The sequence below is a fragment of the Heptranchias perlo genome, chromosome 12 (assembly GCF_035084215.1).
Source record: "Heptranchias perlo isolate sHepPer1 chromosome 12, sHepPer1.hap1, whole genome shotgun sequence".
NCBI lineage: Eukaryota > Metazoa > Chordata > Chondrichthyes > Hexanchiformes > Hexanchidae > Heptranchias > Heptranchias perlo.
The window spans coordinates 39,193,940-39,213,497 of record NC_090336.1 but is presented as its reverse complement, the minus strand read 5'-3'; the positions used below and the strand labels follow the sequence as shown (position 1 = coordinate 39,213,497).

Genomic DNA, 19,558 nt, shown 5'->3' with positions numbered 1-19,558 from the left:
GTGATGTGGAGCTGTGACTACTGGATTGCAACTTTTAATAGTCAGCAGAGAGATTAGACTTCCAGCCCATGAGTACACCCTGCCCTAACCCAATGCACTATCCAGTACCCCAATCAAATTATATTTCTTAATAGTCATAACACCAATAAATTATTCCATGATCTCTATGAATTCTTACTACCAATGCCATTTTGTATCCATTTTAATTTATCAGAGCAGTTAAAACAAAACAAAATGCTCTTACTGAATTAAATTCAAATATTTAGGCAATTAGAAATGGCATTTCTATTGTTGCAGATGCATGATCTGAATTTCAATTTCTTTCACTCATCATAAATTGAGTCCTTTTAGCTGAATGAAACAAGAGTGATGCTACACTTCAGTTGTCCTCCTCACCAGAGCTCCACAGATTTAGTGGCAATGCTACAGTTCAAGTGGTTCCCTCAGAAATACCGGCAGGATGTTTTACAGAGGTTGCAGTACCTGAAGTGATTACAGTTTAGATAGTCCACCTGAAATGGTCTCACTGTATTGCTGAAGATGTTTTATAGATTAATGGAAGCCAAATAGACCCATCAATATCTGTACACATGCAGATTGTCTGATATGGAGACAAGTGATACTGCTGTCAAATGAAACCCTCTGGGTACTGAACTTACTGCTGTTTTGCAGCGCAGCAGCACATCTTCACAACAGAATAACTTTAACAAATGTACCGCATAAAATTATCATTAATTCTAAGAGATGAAGTTGAAGCAAATAGATTGAAATTACATTAAGTCAAAAATACAAAATACTAATCCTCTTATAATAGATCTCTGTGCATCAAAAGCTCATTCAATATTTACTAGACTGAAGGAAACAATTTAAATGACTTACCACCAACAGTGCAAAAAGGATGACACCACAGCTCCAGACATCTGCTTTCCGACCATCGTACTTTTCTCCCTAAATTGAACACATTTTTCAATTAGAAAACTTCTGTTCAGAACTATGCAGTGATTAAAATAAAACGGCGATGCAACACCATCTTCAAATCTTTAAAAAAAAAAATTCTGCACTATAATGTGTAACATTGTGGGAAATACTGGAGATCCTACCTTCTATGACAAGATCACGAAAAGAAAAGTTTAGGGGTATGGTAATTGTCCTTTGGTGGAGAACAATGTTGCATTTGGAAGCCCATTCAGGTGCTTTTACATTGTGCAAGATTCACACAAGTGCAGCTGGTAAAATGGGTCTTCCTGGCAGTTAGTCTTAGTGACTCCTGGCAATTTTAATTTGGTTTGCAGCCAGCTGCGCATCACCTACACGATGGGAACCAGCTGCACTTGTGATGATTTCAGGTAATATAAAAGCAGCTTACATTTAAAATTCACCATTGAGTTAAATCATTAAGACCACAATAGAGATGCTTAGAGACAAGGGCAGCCACTCAGTAATAAATATATCATATATGTGTGTATTTACCTGTGAATAATCGGCAAAATTATTCCCCCTCCCCCACCCCCAGATATCGGAGGACTAGGGAATGGCACAAAAGCAGATTACTGGAAGGTAGGCAGGGCTATTTATTTCAATGCCTCCCAATTGGCATAAATTGACAAGTGGTGTTTCCCAGGTATCTGTACCCGCGGCTTCAACTTTTCATCATGTATGTTAATGACTTGGATGAAGGAATAAAGAGTTGTATATCCAAATTTGCAGATGATACTAAATTAGGAGGCATAGTAAGTTGTGTAGATGGGAGCAGGAAATTACAAAGGGCATAGACAGACTAAGTGAGTGGGTAAAACTATGTCCAATGGGGTTCAATGTGGGGAAATGTGAGGTCATCCACTTTGGATTTGAGATAAACCAACAGGAATATTTTCTTAATGGGCTCAGATTATACATTCCAATTACAAGACCACAAAAGAGTCCTGTATTGCTATTATTTGTCACCACTTCCCCAAGTTTGGAGTGAATAATTGGGAGCTGTGGAAGAGCAAAGGGATTTAGGTGTCCATGACCACAAATCACTAAAAGCTAGTGCACAGGTATAAAATATAATCAAAAAGGCTAATGAAATGTTGGCCTTTATCTCATAAGGAATGGAATACAAAAGTGAGGAAATGATGCTTCAATAGTACCGAGCCTTGGTCAGACTGCATCTGGAGTACTGCGTTCAGTTGTGGGCACCAAACCTCAGGAAGGACATATTGGCCTTGAAAGGGGTACAGTGCAGATTCACCAGAATACAAGGGCTTAAAGGATTAAATTATGAGAAAAGGTTACATTAACTTGGTTTGTATTCCCGTGAGTTTAGAAGGTTGAGGGATGATCTAACCAAGGTGTTTAAAATGATGAGATATTAAATAGGGTCGATACAGAAACACTATTCCCTCTGGTGGAGGGATCCAAAACAAAGAGGCATAATCTTAAAATTAGTGCTAGGCCTTTTAGGAATGAAATCAGGAAGCACTTTTCACAGAAAGGATACTGGAAATCTGAAACTCTCTTCCCCCAAGGCTGTGGATGCTGAGTCAATTAAAATTTCGAAGGTTGGGATCGATAGATTTTTGTTAAGTGAGGATATCAAGGGTTATGGAGAAAAGGCAGGTAAATGGAGTTGAGGTACAGATCAGCCATAATTTAACTGAGTGGCAGATCAGGCTTAAGGGGCTGAGTGGTCGACTCCTGTTCCCGTGTTACAACTGAAGGCAGTTTCTTACTTGGCTGTTGACTCCTACGTAGCTTCTGAAACCATGCTGATCCATTAAACAGGTATACTTACAACAACAGTGATGGATGAACTGTCAATAATTCATATTGCTCTAATTCAATCTAAAACAGGTATAGTAGCCTAGTGGTTATGGCAATGAATTAGCAATCCAGTGATTGTGAGTTCAAATCCCAGCATGGCAAGTTGTGAAATTGAATTCATTAAATCTGGTGATTTGCCAGCTGGCACCAGGAAAATAGCCATGACAGTTGCTGGATTGTCATAAAAACCCAACTGATTCACTAATGCCCTTCAGGGAAGGCAGCCTGCCACTCCTACCAGGTCTGGTCTACATATGACTCCAGTGACTCAGGACAACGAGGGATGTGCAATAAATACTGCCTTGCCCATATCCCAGAACAAGTAAAAACAAAACTTCTGCAAGAGCTCATAATTATGGAAATCCTTACCATGCTCAGCTTTCCCTTCCTTCAACACTCTGTAGGTTTTTAAAACCCAAGCTTGGCATCACTGAATCACTGTTTCTTGATTTACCCTTATCCTCTCAGCTATTATTTTCAATTCACTTAGGTTTCTCAAACTTATGGATTCTGACTTCAAGTTTCAGTCATTGCTTTGACTCCAGATCCATAGCCAATGTGATGTCAATTATTTATCCTTAATTGTTATACTTTTTGTCTTTTTTAAAATCTAAAGAGAACAAAAATACAAGTACTGACAATTCTGAATCCTCAGCATACTGATACATGCAGCTATTGTGGATTTCACAGTACAAAAGTCTATATTTGTCTTATTGATATTGAATATGGTGAAAGTGCTCAGTATGATCATTAGTTGTGCGTAAGGTCCTGTAAATCAACTATTTACTATTGAACCTACTATCCACTGAATTAGAGTATCTTTGTGAAGTGTTCATAAAGAATTTTTTTGTAAAACTAAAGGTCAAGTGAGGTTTTTTTCCACAAGCTCAGGAAAATATGTTCCTTAGATACCAGATATTCCTATTGGACCTATAGTTCATATACTTTATTAGAATTTTATGGCTCATCAGTTTTATTCACTATTAGCATAAAATTACCGATCTGTGGTTTGGTACAATGATTATTAATGAATGCAAGACATTTTCCTTTTTATCTTGCCTAAAATAATAGTTGATCAGTGCCCGTTGATCAGTGCACGTTATGAGAGATAAAATCAAGCCTCATTGTAACATTTTCAAGTTATTATAAACCTCATTAATAACAAATCTTTTCGTTAGTTACTGCTAAAGTTCAATCTCTAATAAGAATATGGTTATAAATAAGGCTAGTCTCCAGCGTCCAGCGTAGGATAATGAACCTTATCCTACTGTACTAAACAACAGAGTTGCAAATGAATCATTTACTGAATGGTGGATTCAGTAGTGTAGAGGTTATGTTACTGGACTAGTGATCCAGAGACCTGGACTAGTAATCTAGAGAACATGAATTCAAATCTCATTATAGCATACAGTTTTTAAAAATCTGCAATAAAAAGCTGGTATCAGTAAAAGTGACCATGAAGCTGTTGGAGTGTGGTAAAAATGTTAATTAGACAAGGAATTAGCCAGTCTGGCCTATATGTGACTTCATCCCACACCAAAGTGGTTGACTCTTAACTGTCCTCTGAAATGGCTTAGCAAGCCATTCAGTTATCACCACCTTCTCAGGGCAACTAGGGATGGGCAATAAATGCTGGCACTGCCAGCGACGCCCAGCTCCTGAGAATCAATCTTTAAAAATCTATCTAAAGGATGGACCTGACTGATAAATGCATTGTATGCATACTGGATAAATATAACACCTAACATGTCCCTGATTAGTGTTGTGGTTTTTCCATGGGTGTCAACCAAAATTAATAAAAATATTAAACTGAGACTGATTAAAAAGAATAAAAAAGGAAATTAAAAGTGAAGTGTACTTACTACAACTGAAGGTGACGCAGCATCGAGTAAAGTCATGATATGACAGAAGACATTCATCACAAACCAGCATCATGGAAGTTGGTTGTTTAACTATAAGATCACAACAACTTTTCCCCCCTTTTCTATAAAAAAATGAATCAAAACTTAACCCACTTAGCCAATAGTTAAGATCTGCTCCATTTATCAGATCTGCTTTTATTTTAATATTTCAACATTTAATTTTCACAAAGTATAAAAATTGTAACCTGGTTCCTGCATGTCTATGAGTGGGATATGTCCCCTATAATGTAAAGCAGTCACATCCCGTCCCTCAGATTGCAACTATTGTCTAGGATCTGAGCCTTACGGACACAATGTGACACATTCCTCAGACTGTTCCAGTCTCTCTGATGGGTGAGATCTTTAATCAGAACAACATCTTTTGGGTGCTGCCTTTGTTTGAACAATGCTCCATTATTTCCATATATTGAATGAAAATAGCATTATGAGAACTGTTCATGATGACTCTTATCTCATGGTCTGGAAACATAGAACTCTTATAGCAGTCAATAGAAGTGGCTATTCATCTAAGAATGCTTAAATTGTGTACTGCAGTTTATAAATGGGATGGAACCATAGAATTTATTTAGTAACAGGACAGGAACAAAGTCACTGAAAAGAATTTGAACTTTGATATGAAAAAAATTCTCCTCCTGTCCCAGGCTAACAACTAGTTGAAAATTCCCAAGAGATTGTTGTAATGGGGTGTGAATATATCAGACTGCTGAAAGCATATAAAAAATTCACAGTCTTAATTATCAGCAATCCTCACATTACTGAGCATTCATATGGTGTCATACACTTTGATGTAAGTATGATTATGAAGATAATCTACATTTATCTGTTTCCAAACATTGCTTATCAAACAAAGTTGCACACATCGAATGACAGTTACTGCATTACCTAAAACAACTGCATTAAAGATGTGACAAAAATGGAGCACTTTTGTCCATGGAGTACAGTTTTATTTTATTTCTTTTTCTTGAGTCATGTTACATGCAGGGGCTACATTGGTTACTGCTGCTGGATTTTTTTTTAAGGTTGCAGAGAATAAAGATCGCTGTCTGTTATTAATGTGCATCTCTAGTGTGATAAAAATGAAGCATTTTCATCTTAAGATTTAGCTTAGTATTGGTTTCTTCAATTCTGACACAGTAACGCATTACAAACAGCTTCACACACAGAAATCATGTCCCAGTTTAAGTCAATACTTTATTTCAACAATTAATCAGTTGTTGCTGTGCAGTTACTTGAGCAAGGAGCCAACCCATTCAATTCAAATACAAACATGCTATGTGAATTATTCAGCCATGTGTCTGATTGGCAGTTTTTAAAAAAATTGACAGACAGCTATTTAAATTCTGCTTCGCTCCAGTTAGTGTTTCAAAAGGATTTATCAGCCTGCCCTTTTCAAATCATTAAGACTATCTGGGACTTTCAATAAGGCAAGATGGTACCAAAAGTATTCAAAATGAATCTGTCTGAAACTTCTGAAAAGTGTTAGCTAAAGTAGAGACTTGCGTAGTGAATGAGAAAAAGCAAAGAGAAAAAATAAAGAACAACTACATATAAAAATGAATTAGAATATATAGCTTATCATAAAAGCTGTGAACCATTTATTATTTTCCATTATATCGAGGGGCTAGCTGCTGTACAAGTATATGTTGTGCTACTGCTACTATTTGCCTGTTTTATTTTTGTTTAATAAATTTGTTTGACAGTTAAAGCCTCAAACAGAATCTAATGTAATGTTATGCTACTGCCTTCTAAAGACAAGAAAAACCCTGTGTGGAGGTGTGGGATTAAACCAGGTGCTGAAGTAATCGAAAAAAAGAGTTCTCTCTTCATTATCCCAAGCACCCTATGAGACTTAATTAGATATCAGAGCAAACAACGTTGAGGATATATGATTCTAGTACTCATCTACGACAATAGTCTGATTGTGGAAACCAAAAATATCTAGCATTAAAAAGGTAAAAGAAACCCCAAAAATATATTGTGTAGCAAAATGTAACATGTAGCTTATTCCCGTTGAACAAAAGGTGGTTTAATTTACAAATCTCTGTTGGTGTAGAGCCATTAGTGTAATTCAGCCCAGTAGTGTGGCTGGACAAAGTGTTTGGTACAAATGCCCTGGGGCTGATAATCTGATGGCAGGTATTGGGTAGTATATTGGCTATCCACATTATTAGGTGCCCAGCAGACCTCAATGCAGCTGGCCAACACAAAGGGCATTGGGAACCTGGATACAAACTGTGCACAAGCTTCATTAGGGTCCTGAAAAATGGTGTGACTGAGCAACGCTCCAGCCGCACAATGCACTTTGAAATGGGTGGTGAAGGAAGTCCCGAATTTGAAAAAAGCCGTGTCCAATGCCCCTTTGCTATCCCTGTCACAATGCTCCCTCTGTCTTTTCCAGAAATTCCTGGCGGTGCTCTGGTAGGCAACTAGTAAGTCCTTGACTGACTCTGGTGCTCAAAATCTGGCCCTGCTCCCACCTGCGCCCTCTGGATCCCCCGGCACGTCATGAATGAACACCAGAAAATTATTCAAATGATCTAACCTCCCATTATCAGGCAAGGCTAGGTCATTCTTGCACAGGTGTATGAAGTGCCTTAACACTGCATTATTGGGCTCCCTTAAGTATTTGGCATACTGTGAATTTTTTTTTAAATAGGCTCCATTTGCAGCTATGTCTGACTTGAAAACTTGACTCAGATTTCTAAGAGGGCAGGGCCATGGTTCTTTGTAGCCACTTGATGGACAGCCCTGTAATTAGCAGCCTTTGCCCAACTCAGCAGTCAGTCTGAGACTGTCAGAGGTACGAAGCTAATAGCATTTCATCATGTTTGAAGTGAGTGCTCATGTTTCAAGGATCATTTTTATATTAAGGTAGCAGAAGAGAAGTGGCTTTGTTGTTTTGACATTTCAAAAATAGTAAAGTTAGTTACTGTAGATATCACATTTGTACTTAGTACTGTTCATCTAGCTGCTTATTGTTAAGTAAATGTATTTGTTGGTTTATAGCCTGAGCTGTGATCTGACAGAATGTATATTGTTCCATTTACTGAAATCAAGGAAGTCATATAGTGGAATGCGATATATTTGCAGTAAGCTGAGTATAGTTGCAGGATTCTCTGTTTGACCCCTGGGTCTTGCTACATTTTGGGCAAGTAAAGGCACATGTTGGTTTATACAAGGTCTGCTCACAGGAGTGACAAAAAAATCCAAATTGAATGTCTCGTGTTAAAAATTCAAAAACATAGTAAGCTGCATTAAAAGGATCATTTCAACACTGCCCCAAGATAATTTGGAAAATTCTAGTAGGTAAGAAGTATTGAATGGTTCCATGGATTCCCCAGCTCTACTTTATAACGTTGGAGGGCAAACATTTACAGAACATAACTTTTCCAAAAGCTGTGTACTATTTTCTTCATCGTTTGTGGAGACCTTTCTTTAACCTCCTCATTCCATTTGTAGAGATTTTTGCAATGCATAACATTTTCAAAATTCTGACTTGAATAAGTATTTTGCACTTTTGAAAATGTCTTCTACAATTTCCCCTTTTGCATACACATTTATGCACCTTTAGGCAGGTTCAAGGTCTTAAGCTACAACAATTTTTTAGTTTGCAAAGAAAATGATTTACACCTGTAAATCTGGTGGCAAAAATGGAGTCAAAACTTCAAAAGACATCAGAACTGACCCAAACCCAATAACCTGGAGCCAGAGATAGTTTTCTTAAGATTTCTTCAGATAAGAATAAATGTTCCTTTTCCACCCTCGCACATGATGATTTCAACATCTAGATCATATTTTTTTGATCTGAGGTCTAATGTATCCAAACATGAACAGTTTCAGCCATCATATCAATTCCTAAGACTTTCTGCAGCTGAAGGAGGAAATGATTCAGTTGCCAATTGGAGAAGTCTCCATCCATCTGAGGAAAACTGAAACATTTGGACCTTCTGGGCAAGTGTTTGACATTAATTAAAACAAAGATGATTAAATCAATGGTACAAAGATATTTTAGCATGTCCTTTCCCTTTGTCAACAAGCCATGGTATATCCCAACTAACAGATTTAGATCAACTAATTACCAAATACAGACGAGCACAAGCTTGGAATAAACAAGAAACAATCCCAATGGGCTCAATTTTGAAATGGTGACGGGTTGACAGGCTGCCGACAGGAGCTGCAACGCGGGGGGGGGGGGGGGGGGGGGAGAAAGAGAGAAAGTGAGACGTCATCCGGAGCTGGATCGGCGGGGGGGAAAGAGTGGGAAAGGTCGGCGGGGGGGAAAGAGTGGGAAAGATCGGCGGGGGGGGGGGGGGGAAAGAGTGGGAAAGATCGGCGGGGGGGGGGGAAAGAGTGGGAAAGATCGGCGGGGGGGGGGGGAAAGAGTGGGAAAGATCGGCGGGGGGCAAAGAGTGGGAAAGATCGGCGGGGGGCAAAGAGTGGGAAAGATCGGCGGGGGGCAAAGAGTGGGAAAGATCGGCGGGGGGCAAAGAGTGGGAAAGATCGGCGGGGGGCAAAGAGTGGGAAAGATCGGCGGGGGGCAAAGAGTGGGAAAGATCGGCGGGGGGCAAAGAGTGGGAAAGATCGGCGGGGGGCAAAGAGTGGGAAAGATCGGCGGGGGGCAAAGAGTGGGAAAGATCGGCGGGGGGCAAAGAGTGGGAAAGATCGGCGGGGGGCAAAGAGTGGGAAAGATCGGCGGGGACAAAGAGTGGGAAAGATCGGCGGGGGGCAAAGAGTGGGAAAGATCGGCGGGGGGCAAAGAGTGGGAAAGATCGGCGGGGGGCAAAGAGTGGGAAAGATCGGCGGGGGGCAAAGAGTGGGAAAGATCGGCGGGGGGCAAAGAGTGGGAAAGATCGGCGGGGGGCAAAGAGTGGGAAAGATCGGCGGGGGGCAAAGAGTGGGAAAGATCGGCGGGGGGCAAAGAGTGGGAAAGATCGGCGGGGGGGAAGAATGGGAAAGATCGGCGGGGGGGAAAGAGTGGGAAAGATCGGCGGGGGGGAAAGAGTGGGAAAGATCGGCGGGGGGGAAAGAGTGGGAAAGATCGGCGGGGGGGGGGGGGGAAGAATGGGAAAGATCGACGGGGGGGAAGAATGGGAAAGATCGACGGGGGGGAAGAATGGGAAAGATCGGCGGGGGGGAAGAATGGGAAAGATCGGCGGGGGGGAAGAATGGGAAAGATCGGCGGGGGGGAAGAATGGGAAAGATCGGCGGGGGGGAAGAATGGGAAAGATCGGCGGGGGGGAAGAATGGGAAAGATCGGCGGGGGGGAAGAATGGGAAAGATCGGCGGGGGGGAAGAATGGGAAAGATCGGCGGGGGGGAAGAATGGGAAAGATCGGCGGGGGGGAAAGAGTGGGAAAGATCGGCGGGGGGGAAAGAGTGGGAAAGATCGGCGGGGGGGAAAGAGTGGGAAAGATCGGCGGGGGGGGGAAAGAGTGGGAAAGATCGGCGGGGGGGGAAAGAGTGGGAAAGATCGGGGGGGGGGAGAATGGGAAAGATCGGGGTGGGGGAGGGGAAGAGTGGGAAAGATATGGGGGGGGGGAAGAGTGGGAAAGATCGGGGGGGGGAAAGAGTGGGAAAGATCGGGGGGGGGAAAGAGTGGGAAAGATCGGGGGGGGGGAAGAATGGGAAAGATCGGGGGGGGGGGAAGAATGGGAAAGATCGGCGGGGGGCAAAGAGTGGGAAAGATCGGCGGGGGGGAAGAATGGGAAAGATCGGCGGGGGGGAAAGAGTGGGAAAGATCGGCGGGGGGGAAAGAGTGGGAAAGATCGGCGGGGGGGAAAGAGTGGGAAAGATCGGCGGGGGGGGGGGGAAGAATGGGAAAGATCGACGGGGGGGAAGAATGGGAAAGATCGGCGGGGGGGGAAGAATGGGAAAGATCGGCGGGGGGGAAGAATGGGAAAGATCGGCGGGGGGGAAGAATGGGAAAGATCGGCGGGGGGGAAGAATGGGAAAGATCGGCGGGGGGGAAGAATGGGAAAGATCGGCGGGGGGGAAGAATGGGAAAGATCGGCGGGGGGGAAGAATGGGAAAGATCGGCGGGGGGGAAGAATGGGAAAGATCGGCGGGGGGGAAGAATGGGAAAGATCGGCGGGGGGGAAAGAGTGGGAAAGATCGGCGGGGGGGAAAGAGTGGGAAAGATCGGCGGGGGGGAAAGAGTGGGAAAGATCGGCGGGGGGGAAAGAGTGGGAAAGATCGGCAGGGGGGAAAGAGTGGGAAAGATCGGCGGGGGGGGAAAGAGTGGGAAAGATCGGCGGGGGGGGAAAGAGTGGGAAAGATCGGGGGGGGGGGGAGAATGGGAAAGATCGGGGTGGGGGAGGGGAAGAGTGGGAAAGATATGGGGGGGGGGGAAGAGTGGGAAAGATCGGGGGGGGGAAAGAGTGGGAAAGATCGGGGGGGGGAAAGAGTGGGAAAGTTCGGGGGGGGGGAAGAATGGGAAAGATCGGGGGGGGGGTAAGAATGGGAAAGATCGGGGGGGGGGGAAGAGTGGGAAAGATCGAGGGGGGAGAAGAGTGGGAAAGATCGAGGGGGGAAAGAGTAGGAAAGATCGGGGGGGAAGAATGGGAAAGATCGGGGGGGGGGGGGGAAGAGTGGGACAGATCGAGGGGGGAAAGAGTAGGAAAGATCGGGGGGGGGGACGTGGGGGAGATCAGAGAGGGAGACATCGGGGGCTGAGAGGGAGATCGGAGAGGGAGACATCGGACATCGGAGCAGGGTGGAAAGGTAGGTTGATTTTGTGTTTTAACTTTGTGCAATGGCTTGTTATTTCATTAATTCTGTTTCTTTTTGCTTGATCTGGCCCTTCAGTCGTGAATCAAAAGCTGTGGGAAAGCCACCCAGGTAAATTAAAAATCGTCCTAACAACCTAATATGTCACAAGTAAAGTGCCTTAAGTAACTCAATGAGGTACAGTTGGTTCTTTAACTATCATCCCGCCGGTTTTAATTGCCGGCAGGACTTCCGGAGTCGGGATGCCCGCGTGCACACAGGTGCGTCTATGGGGAACTCGGAAGTCGATAGGCTGGAGCCGGCTTCCGAACCCGCTCTGCATTTCTGCAATTTTCGCAGCCCCCCTGCCCCCAGTGCACCCGCAATTTACGTTTAAAATCGAGCCCAATGTCTCAATAGTGGGGGGATATATGTGAGCAACAACCAGATCATAAATGGTATTTCCAGTAAGAAACGTATAATAACATCGAACAGTATCTGGGCCTGGAGTTTCCTCCTTGGAGTTAGACCCGAAAATGTGGCCAATGTTGCGCTCATTTTGCTGATGTCAAGTTACACCTAAGTATCCTCCCAATCTCATTAGAGTACACCCGAACTTAAAATGGGCAAAAATCAGTATAAACAATCTGGGCCCACGGAAAAGCCGAACCCACACCAGTATATTTCTTCTTTGAGTCTTAAAATTTAAGTTTCAACTCATTTAACCATTATTCATGTACATCAGGCACACCATGTTTAAGAACCTGCAATCAAGGAAGCTTTCAATTTTTTTTATGTGACTTATACTGATGCCTTAAAATTCATTAAAAGAAACAGAAAATACAGAGCAGGTCTCGGCGAGGATACATTTTTTAAAAACGCTCAAAAAATTAGAAGACCACAAAAATGACTGTTTCCTGCTGCGTCTGAAAATCTTGTCTCAATGTTGAGAGACCCACCTGAACAAGTGCAATTGGAGGTTACTCATATTTGAGAATAGGGAGCGTGGCCAGTTTTGAGGGCGGAGATTCGTTCAGGAGGAGGGTTTGACAGATGGTCATGAAAGATTGAGGGGGCTTGGGCACATTGTATTTTACGTGCGTAACACACACTGAAAATTTTGCAATCTTTTAAGCCATGTAATTTGTTTACGCCCAGACTACGGGTGTATCTGGGCATAAATACAGAGGAAACCCCAGGCCCTGAAATCTATTCTAAAACTAGCATGAAACCTAATCATCAATAATCTCAGTAGTAATTAGGACGATGATGATGAGCCAATATCCGTAACACTTAGTAAAACTTGACAGGAGTAATTGAATTTTCAGTTGCTCAAAGTATTAATTATATACAAAACTACTTTAATGTCACGGTGTTCCAGAAATGATCTGTGCCTAAGTATACACAATTGCTCTTACATTGCAAAATTCTATTAAAAAAATCATAAAATATAAAGCATTTATATAGCATCTTTCACAACCACAGGACATCCCAAATTGTTGTAATGTAGGGAAATATGGGAGCCAAAGACAGCAATGACCAGATCTTTTTGGTGGTGTTGGTTGAGGGATAAATGTTGGCCAGGACACTGGGAGAATTCCCCTCTTTTTTGAATAGCGTCATGGGATCTTTTATATTCAGCCAAGAGGGCAGACAGGCCTTGACGTAACATCTCATCCAAAAGATAGCACCTCCGACAGTGCAGTACTCCCTCAGAATTAGAAGATTGATAGATAGATAGTTAGATAGATGAATACAACTTCCATTTATATAGCTCTTTTCACAACCTCAGGACAGCAAGCTTGTCAGCTTGGCTCAGTGGTAGCATTCTTGCCTCTGTACTTTCACCTCTGAGTCATGATGGTACCCCATCCACCAGTGTTAACATCCACTCCCTCCACTACTAGCACACCATGGCTGCAGTATGTACTATCTACAGGGTTCACTACAGTATGTTGCCAAGGCTTCTTCGGTAGCACCACCCAAATCACCACCACCACCTAGAAAGACAGCAGGTGCATAGGAACACCATCACCTCCAATTTCCCCTCCAAGTCACACCATCCCGACTTGGACATTGTCGCTGGGTCAAAATCCTGGAACTCCCTACCCAACAACATTGTAGGAGTACCTTAACCACAAAGACTGCAGCGGTTCCAGAAGATGGCCTACCACCACCTTCTCAAGGGCACCTAGGGATGGGCAATAAATGCCAGCTTTGCCAACAATGGCCATATCACAAGATTGAATTAAAAAAGTAATCTAGGCTGGCATTTCAGTGCAGTACTGAGGGGCTGCTGCATTATTTGAGGTGCCTTCCGAATGAGGAATTAAACTGAAGCCATGTCTGCCTGTTCAGGTGGATATAAAAGATCCCACGACACTATTCAAAGAAAAGCAGGAGAGTTCTCTTGGTGTCCTGGCTAATATTTATCTATCAACCAACACCACCATATTCACTGGCCATTTATTTTGCTAGGTGTTTGGGGGGTCTTGGTTGCAATTGGTAGCCACATTCGCCTACATAACAAAGATGACTACACTTCAAAAGTACTTCAATGGCTGAAGTGCTTTGGGACATGCAGAGGATGTGAAAGGCACTATATAAATGCAAGTCTTCCTTTTTTTACTGTTTCGTTTAGAATGGTTTCTTTTATAACGTTTTTTCACTGGTCTTAAATTCCCGTGTCATCTAATACTGGGCTTCATTTTATGATACACTATGTGGTACTGAAAAAAGTACTGCTTTATTAAGTTGTTATGGTCTGGTAGTCTATGTTTAAGGAAAGAAACACTGAGAAAAATCTGTTATGAGACAATGGAAATGACTATAGGTTCTATAAACAATGGTGATGATACTAATTATTTGTTTTTCATTTGCCAATGTATTATCTTTTATTGTGTGCAGAAGGTATGTATACTGCTCCATTATCAAATCAGACCTTTTCCTGTATTTCTTTAGATACAGAAGAGTGCACATGCACCCATGTATTTATAATATATTTCTTTTTTTGAATGACCTGATCTTGCTTCCAAGTATCATGCTTCTTTTTATAACCAGGATTATCTGGGTCATGGGTATCCCCATGGTCACTATCAATGCTATTTTGGAGTCTTCATGCTCTCTATTTGTCTTCCTTACTCACTCATTACATCGATTTCTTGTTTTGCTCTCTCTTCTCTTTTGCTCATTTGCTTCTTCTTCACAGTTTGTTTTTTTTTTACCCTGGAGGTGATTTTAACCCTACCCACCTGGCAGAAACCAGCGATGTCGGCCTGAGGCCCATTCGAAATTGGGCTTCAGGTCTTATCTGCATGAAGCTGGCGAGCTGTGGATGCCAATCGGGTCCTTAGGAATTTCAGCCAGCTCCAATGTCAAGCCGGCGTACAGCAGATCAGTATTTTTGTCGAACCAGGAGAAGCACTCCTGTTCCTGTTGTCTCTACAGAAATTAAACTATTAAGAAGTTTGCTTCCCTTTTTGTGGGCGGCCTCCAGTGGTCCCTTTAAGGACCGCTGGTTAGGCTGAAGAATCAGATGTTAGGACCACAATTTGCATATTCAAGGTACCTAATGACTGTTTCAGGTGGAGTCTTGCACACTTTGAAGTCATCAGCTTCCAATTTGGCAGCCGGCACACATCCGGGGGAAACTGAGTGCGAGAGAGATCGTTACCTAATATTCGTCTCTCCAATCTTAATTTTTTGTCCAAAAAATAGGCAAAACACGGTTGAATTTCTCCCCATAAAGTTCTTGATTCTTGAGTTCATCCCAACAGACCACATTCAACAGAGCTGGTCCACGGATAGATGAATGAATACTCCTTTTATATCTCTCTATTAGCGAAAAATTGAATTTTTAAAAAATAAATATCTGAACGAGAAAGCAAAATCTGGAGCAAATACTGTATTTGGTTTGCAGGCGTATAATTAATTTCTGTAGAAATCTATACACTTTCTAATAGAATATATTTCAAGAGAAAGAAGAGCAATAATTTCCCCAACCACCAATGTAAGTGTGGTGGAAACAGCATAATTAGTACAAAATTTGTTCTTGGGCTGACGGGTTTGCTGTTTGATCATTTATGATCTTCTCTTCCTCAAAGACATGCCATGTCGATGGCAAGAAAGTGAACACAGATCAGTAGAAGGTACCGCCACCACTCTGACGAAAGATCATCAACTCTATGTTTCTATCGCTACAGATGCTGCCTGACCTTCTGAGTGTTGTCAGTATTTTCGGTTTTTATTTCAGATTTCCAGCATCTGCAGTATTTTGCTTTATAATGTAATAGTTATCACTACTTTACCATTCTGCACCACTATCACTGTCACACCATCACCACCTCTCTGAAGCAGTTCTACCATAAGTGTTTCTGCATCGCATTATGACTTCTGCAACCTGCCCATTTATCTTGCAGCATGGATTTCAGAGCACTGATAGCAACAATAAAACAAGTGCAAGTTCACCAATATTGTTAAGAAGTTGTGATTGCGACTTTTAATTTTCTGGCTTTGGACTTGCTCCATTGCAGAAACTGCACTCCTGGCAGGTACAGGTGGATTCAGCTCAGCTGAAAAAAAAGCAACATGTGGCATCTAGCTCTGTCTGCAAACCCCTTTTATACTTGCTGCCAGTGAGTGGGTCCATGCCATGAAAAACTACCCTTCTCGGTGGTACTCTGTGCTGGGAGGCACTAGTGGTGCCTCATTTATATTACTGTATGGTCACTGGAATCATGGCCGTCTCCAACAGCATCTCTGTAAGGGCAACAATTGACATGTTCTTTCCACAGTCAGTTTTTGCTCCCTTGCCTCAACTGATATATTGAACAGATTGTCTTCAGTTCACAGATTTTTTTAAAAAGTTCCACCTAGGAAGAGTTTCTCAATGAGGAAGGATGTCCATACTGTATCAACAATGGGGACCATATTTTATCCATGTCTCTGCTTAGGAACCTGGATAGCAATGGAGGAGGTCATAGTTGCAGTAGCACAAGATGAGTAAGTGCCCTTCCCAGTGAATGAAGTGTGTGGATGGCTTTCACTTGAGTCAGAGAAGTCAACAGAAACAGCTACAGGAGAAGCAGTACAAGGCAGTGAAGACGCAAGAGTAGCAGTCTCAGGAGAAACAGTGAGAAGCACAGCCTCAAAATAAGCAATAGAGGCAATTTAGCAGAGATTTCTGATCTGATTTCCTACTATCATCCAAAATATTTCCAGCACAAAACCAAATACAAAATGAATTGTGTATAGTATCTGAAAGAAACTCATAATTGTAGTAAATCTGCATTTTTTTTATAACCTTGCTTGCTTTCCTCTATTTTGAGTCTTTAAAAACATAACTTATTTTTATGCTTTATTACACAAGATATTTATATGGTGACATATGAAAACATTAGTTTTCTAATATTTAGTTGAACAGACTATTACTATCCTTGTGATCGTTTACATTCAAATTAAGAAACAGCTATTAAGTTCTTCCTTGGTAGATGCTTACCCTGATGACTTCAGGACAGGCGTAATGGGGTGAACTAAAAAAGAAGAAAGCAACACGATTAGTTCATTGCACTACAGAGCTACAGGCTGTTTAATATTTACATTAGGTGCTGGGCACTTGCCACAGACAAGTAATATATACTGTAAAAATGTATTCAGATAGTTTGAAGATTAATGCACTTGGAAATGGATGACAGAAAAAAAATTGGAAAAAAACATTTGTTCAGCACAACCTATCACCACTAATGTGAATTTACACATCTTATACAAAGCAGATTTTTAATGCTGCACTGATGTAAGAATAACTGCAGTGCAACTCTTCCAAACTCACATTGGTGTTTTGTGTTAGGTGTGAGGCAATCTCCTTTCAGATTGTTTCGCTACCCCTTGTCAACTTTGATTTTTTGGGCAAGACGTTGGAGAGGCTTCTTGGCGGCAGCACTCTGTGACCAGATGCTGGTGGATGTGTCCAGGGTGACTTTCTGACTCGTAGTCCCTCACTCCCTCTGGGGGGCTTTGTCCTGACAAGGAGCTAGTTGTGTCTGTGGAACTCTGCCAAGTTACTCCAAATTTTATAAAGAGATGTGTTTGCTATTGAGTAGCATTTGATTGATTTGAATTAGACTGTATTTTTGGATACACTCTGGTTTATGAAGCATGGATTTTTCTTGCTACCATTTTGCAAAAAACAAATGGGGGCTATTGCGTCATAGTAATTTTCTACCAATTACAATATCTGATCATGAAGGTTGGTTTGCAAATGCAGCAGAGTTGGAAATATCTAAAAGGGAGGCAGTGACGAGAAGAGAGCGAGAAACCTCAGTATCAAGTGCATTTACGAAGAAAAAAGAATTGTCCAGAAGGAATGGCACTCAAGGTGCTCACTAATGGATTGATTTGTCCACCTTGTTTTGGAATAGTGATGATGGATGAAAAGTATTCCCCCAGTACAAAAGAAATAACTAATGTAGTTTTCAGTATAGAGGCTTGGAGTCAATTGGAGTACAAGCAGATGGTAAGTTAAATGCACATTACAAATCACCTTCCCAATATATATCTAACAGCATATAATTGCTATTGAAAATCATTATGATTCCAACAATTGAAAGTGCACTTAACTGTATTACTTTTAAATCAGTAAGTTAACTATCCATTAAACCTGATGCATATTTGGCAATATATTAACTGCTATTAAATCAGAGTTCCTTTTAAAATCGATGTCACCACATTGAGATTTCTTAAGAAGAGAATGCAATGTTGACACCCAAGTCGTCCTGTGTACATTTGTCTTCATAGACTTTCATAAAGAATCTGAAAATATAATTAATTCATTTTTACGTTCATTGTCAGTGAATAGTCAGATATAAATAACCAATATTTTCCATGCCAGGTATCAAATTAAGTTATAACACTGTAATAATCATCAAACTATTAGAGAACGGCTATTGGAAAACTATAGGACCTGTAACACATTTAAACAAGACCATAAAATCTACAAGATGTTAAGTCTTTCATGAATGGGACACAAGTTAATGGGGCAGAAATGGCTCGTGAAATAACGGAGAGCTCAACAACGCTCTCCATTGTTAGAATGGAGGAGCAAATTCCGGCGTTCACACGTGCAGTGAAATACGGAAATCTGGAAGTTGCTCAGTGTGGTTCCCCGGCGATGATAGCTTCGAATTAAAGAGACATCGCACACTGCAATCAGAGAAATCGTTGAAAAAGTGCTGCCCAGCTGGAAAGTAACTAATTATGCCACCAAACGCTTAAAAATACAGGTCTAAACTAAGTTTTAACAGCATGGTAAGTCTTAATGACTGCAAAACAACTAAAAATTAACTTTTAAAAATGTCTCATTGCTCCTTATTTTAATAGTTTTTGGTCATTAAAAAATATTTTTTAAAAAACTTTTTTTTTGTTTACCTTTCCCTTCTGTCTCTCTTATTTAATTCAAATGTTTATAACCCTCTCTCTTTTTTCCGCTGTCTATAAATGTTTTTACATTGATGTACAACGTTGTACCTTTCACTTCCTGGTTTAACGCTGCAAGCCGGCAGAGACAGTGAACGCAGCTGTCAAAAATGCTGCGATCTGATTGGCCAAGGGGAGAGATCGATCCTCTCGTTTCTCCCAGGATCCTAGCTTCACCTGAATGGACGCTGGGCTCTTCTCTGCTTCCTATTCGAGGAAGTGCCCGAAGAAAAGACCGCCATAAGTTTGTTGGTATAAATCTATGCAGCGGCGAGGAGTGGTGGTTTCTCCGCTCCAAGTGATTTCTCCCCCAATATTTTGTTTCAATTATTTTCCAGATGTGGGTCCCAAATTTCCACAAGGCCAGCAACCCACTCATAGGTACAGGAGTAGGCCATTCAGCCCCTCAAGCCTGTTCCGCCATTCAATCAGATCATGGTTGATCTGTATCCTAACTCCATTTACCCGCCTTGGTTCCATATCCTATAATAACCTTGGCTAGCAAAAATCTATCGATGTCAGATTTAAAATTATTAATTGAGTTAGCATCTTCTGCTTTTTGTGGGAGAGAGTTCCACACTTCTACCACCCTTTGTGTGAAGAAGTGTTTCCTAACTTCTCTCCTGAATGGCCTGGCACTGATTTTAAGGTTATGTC

General features: G+C 41.8%; 1 protein-coding gene across 6 annotated transcripts in view; it reads right to left on the bottom strand.

Moving 5' to 3' along the window:
• Positions 1–19,558, bottom strand: part of LOC137327980 (serine/threonine-protein kinase BRSK2) — a 734,949-nt gene that overhangs the window by 125,574 nt on the left and 589,817 nt on the right. For all 6 annotated transcript variants that reach the window (XM_067994008.1, XM_067994005.1, XM_067994009.1 and 3 more), the window contains exons 6-7: positions 16,929–16,962; positions 880–948 (exon numbers count right to left, since the gene is read on the bottom strand). In XM_067994008.1, the coding sequence (XP_067850109.1) occupies positions 880–948; positions 16,929–16,962 (103 nt within the window). The remainder of the gene's footprint in view (positions 1–879; positions 949–16,928; positions 16,963–19,558) is intronic.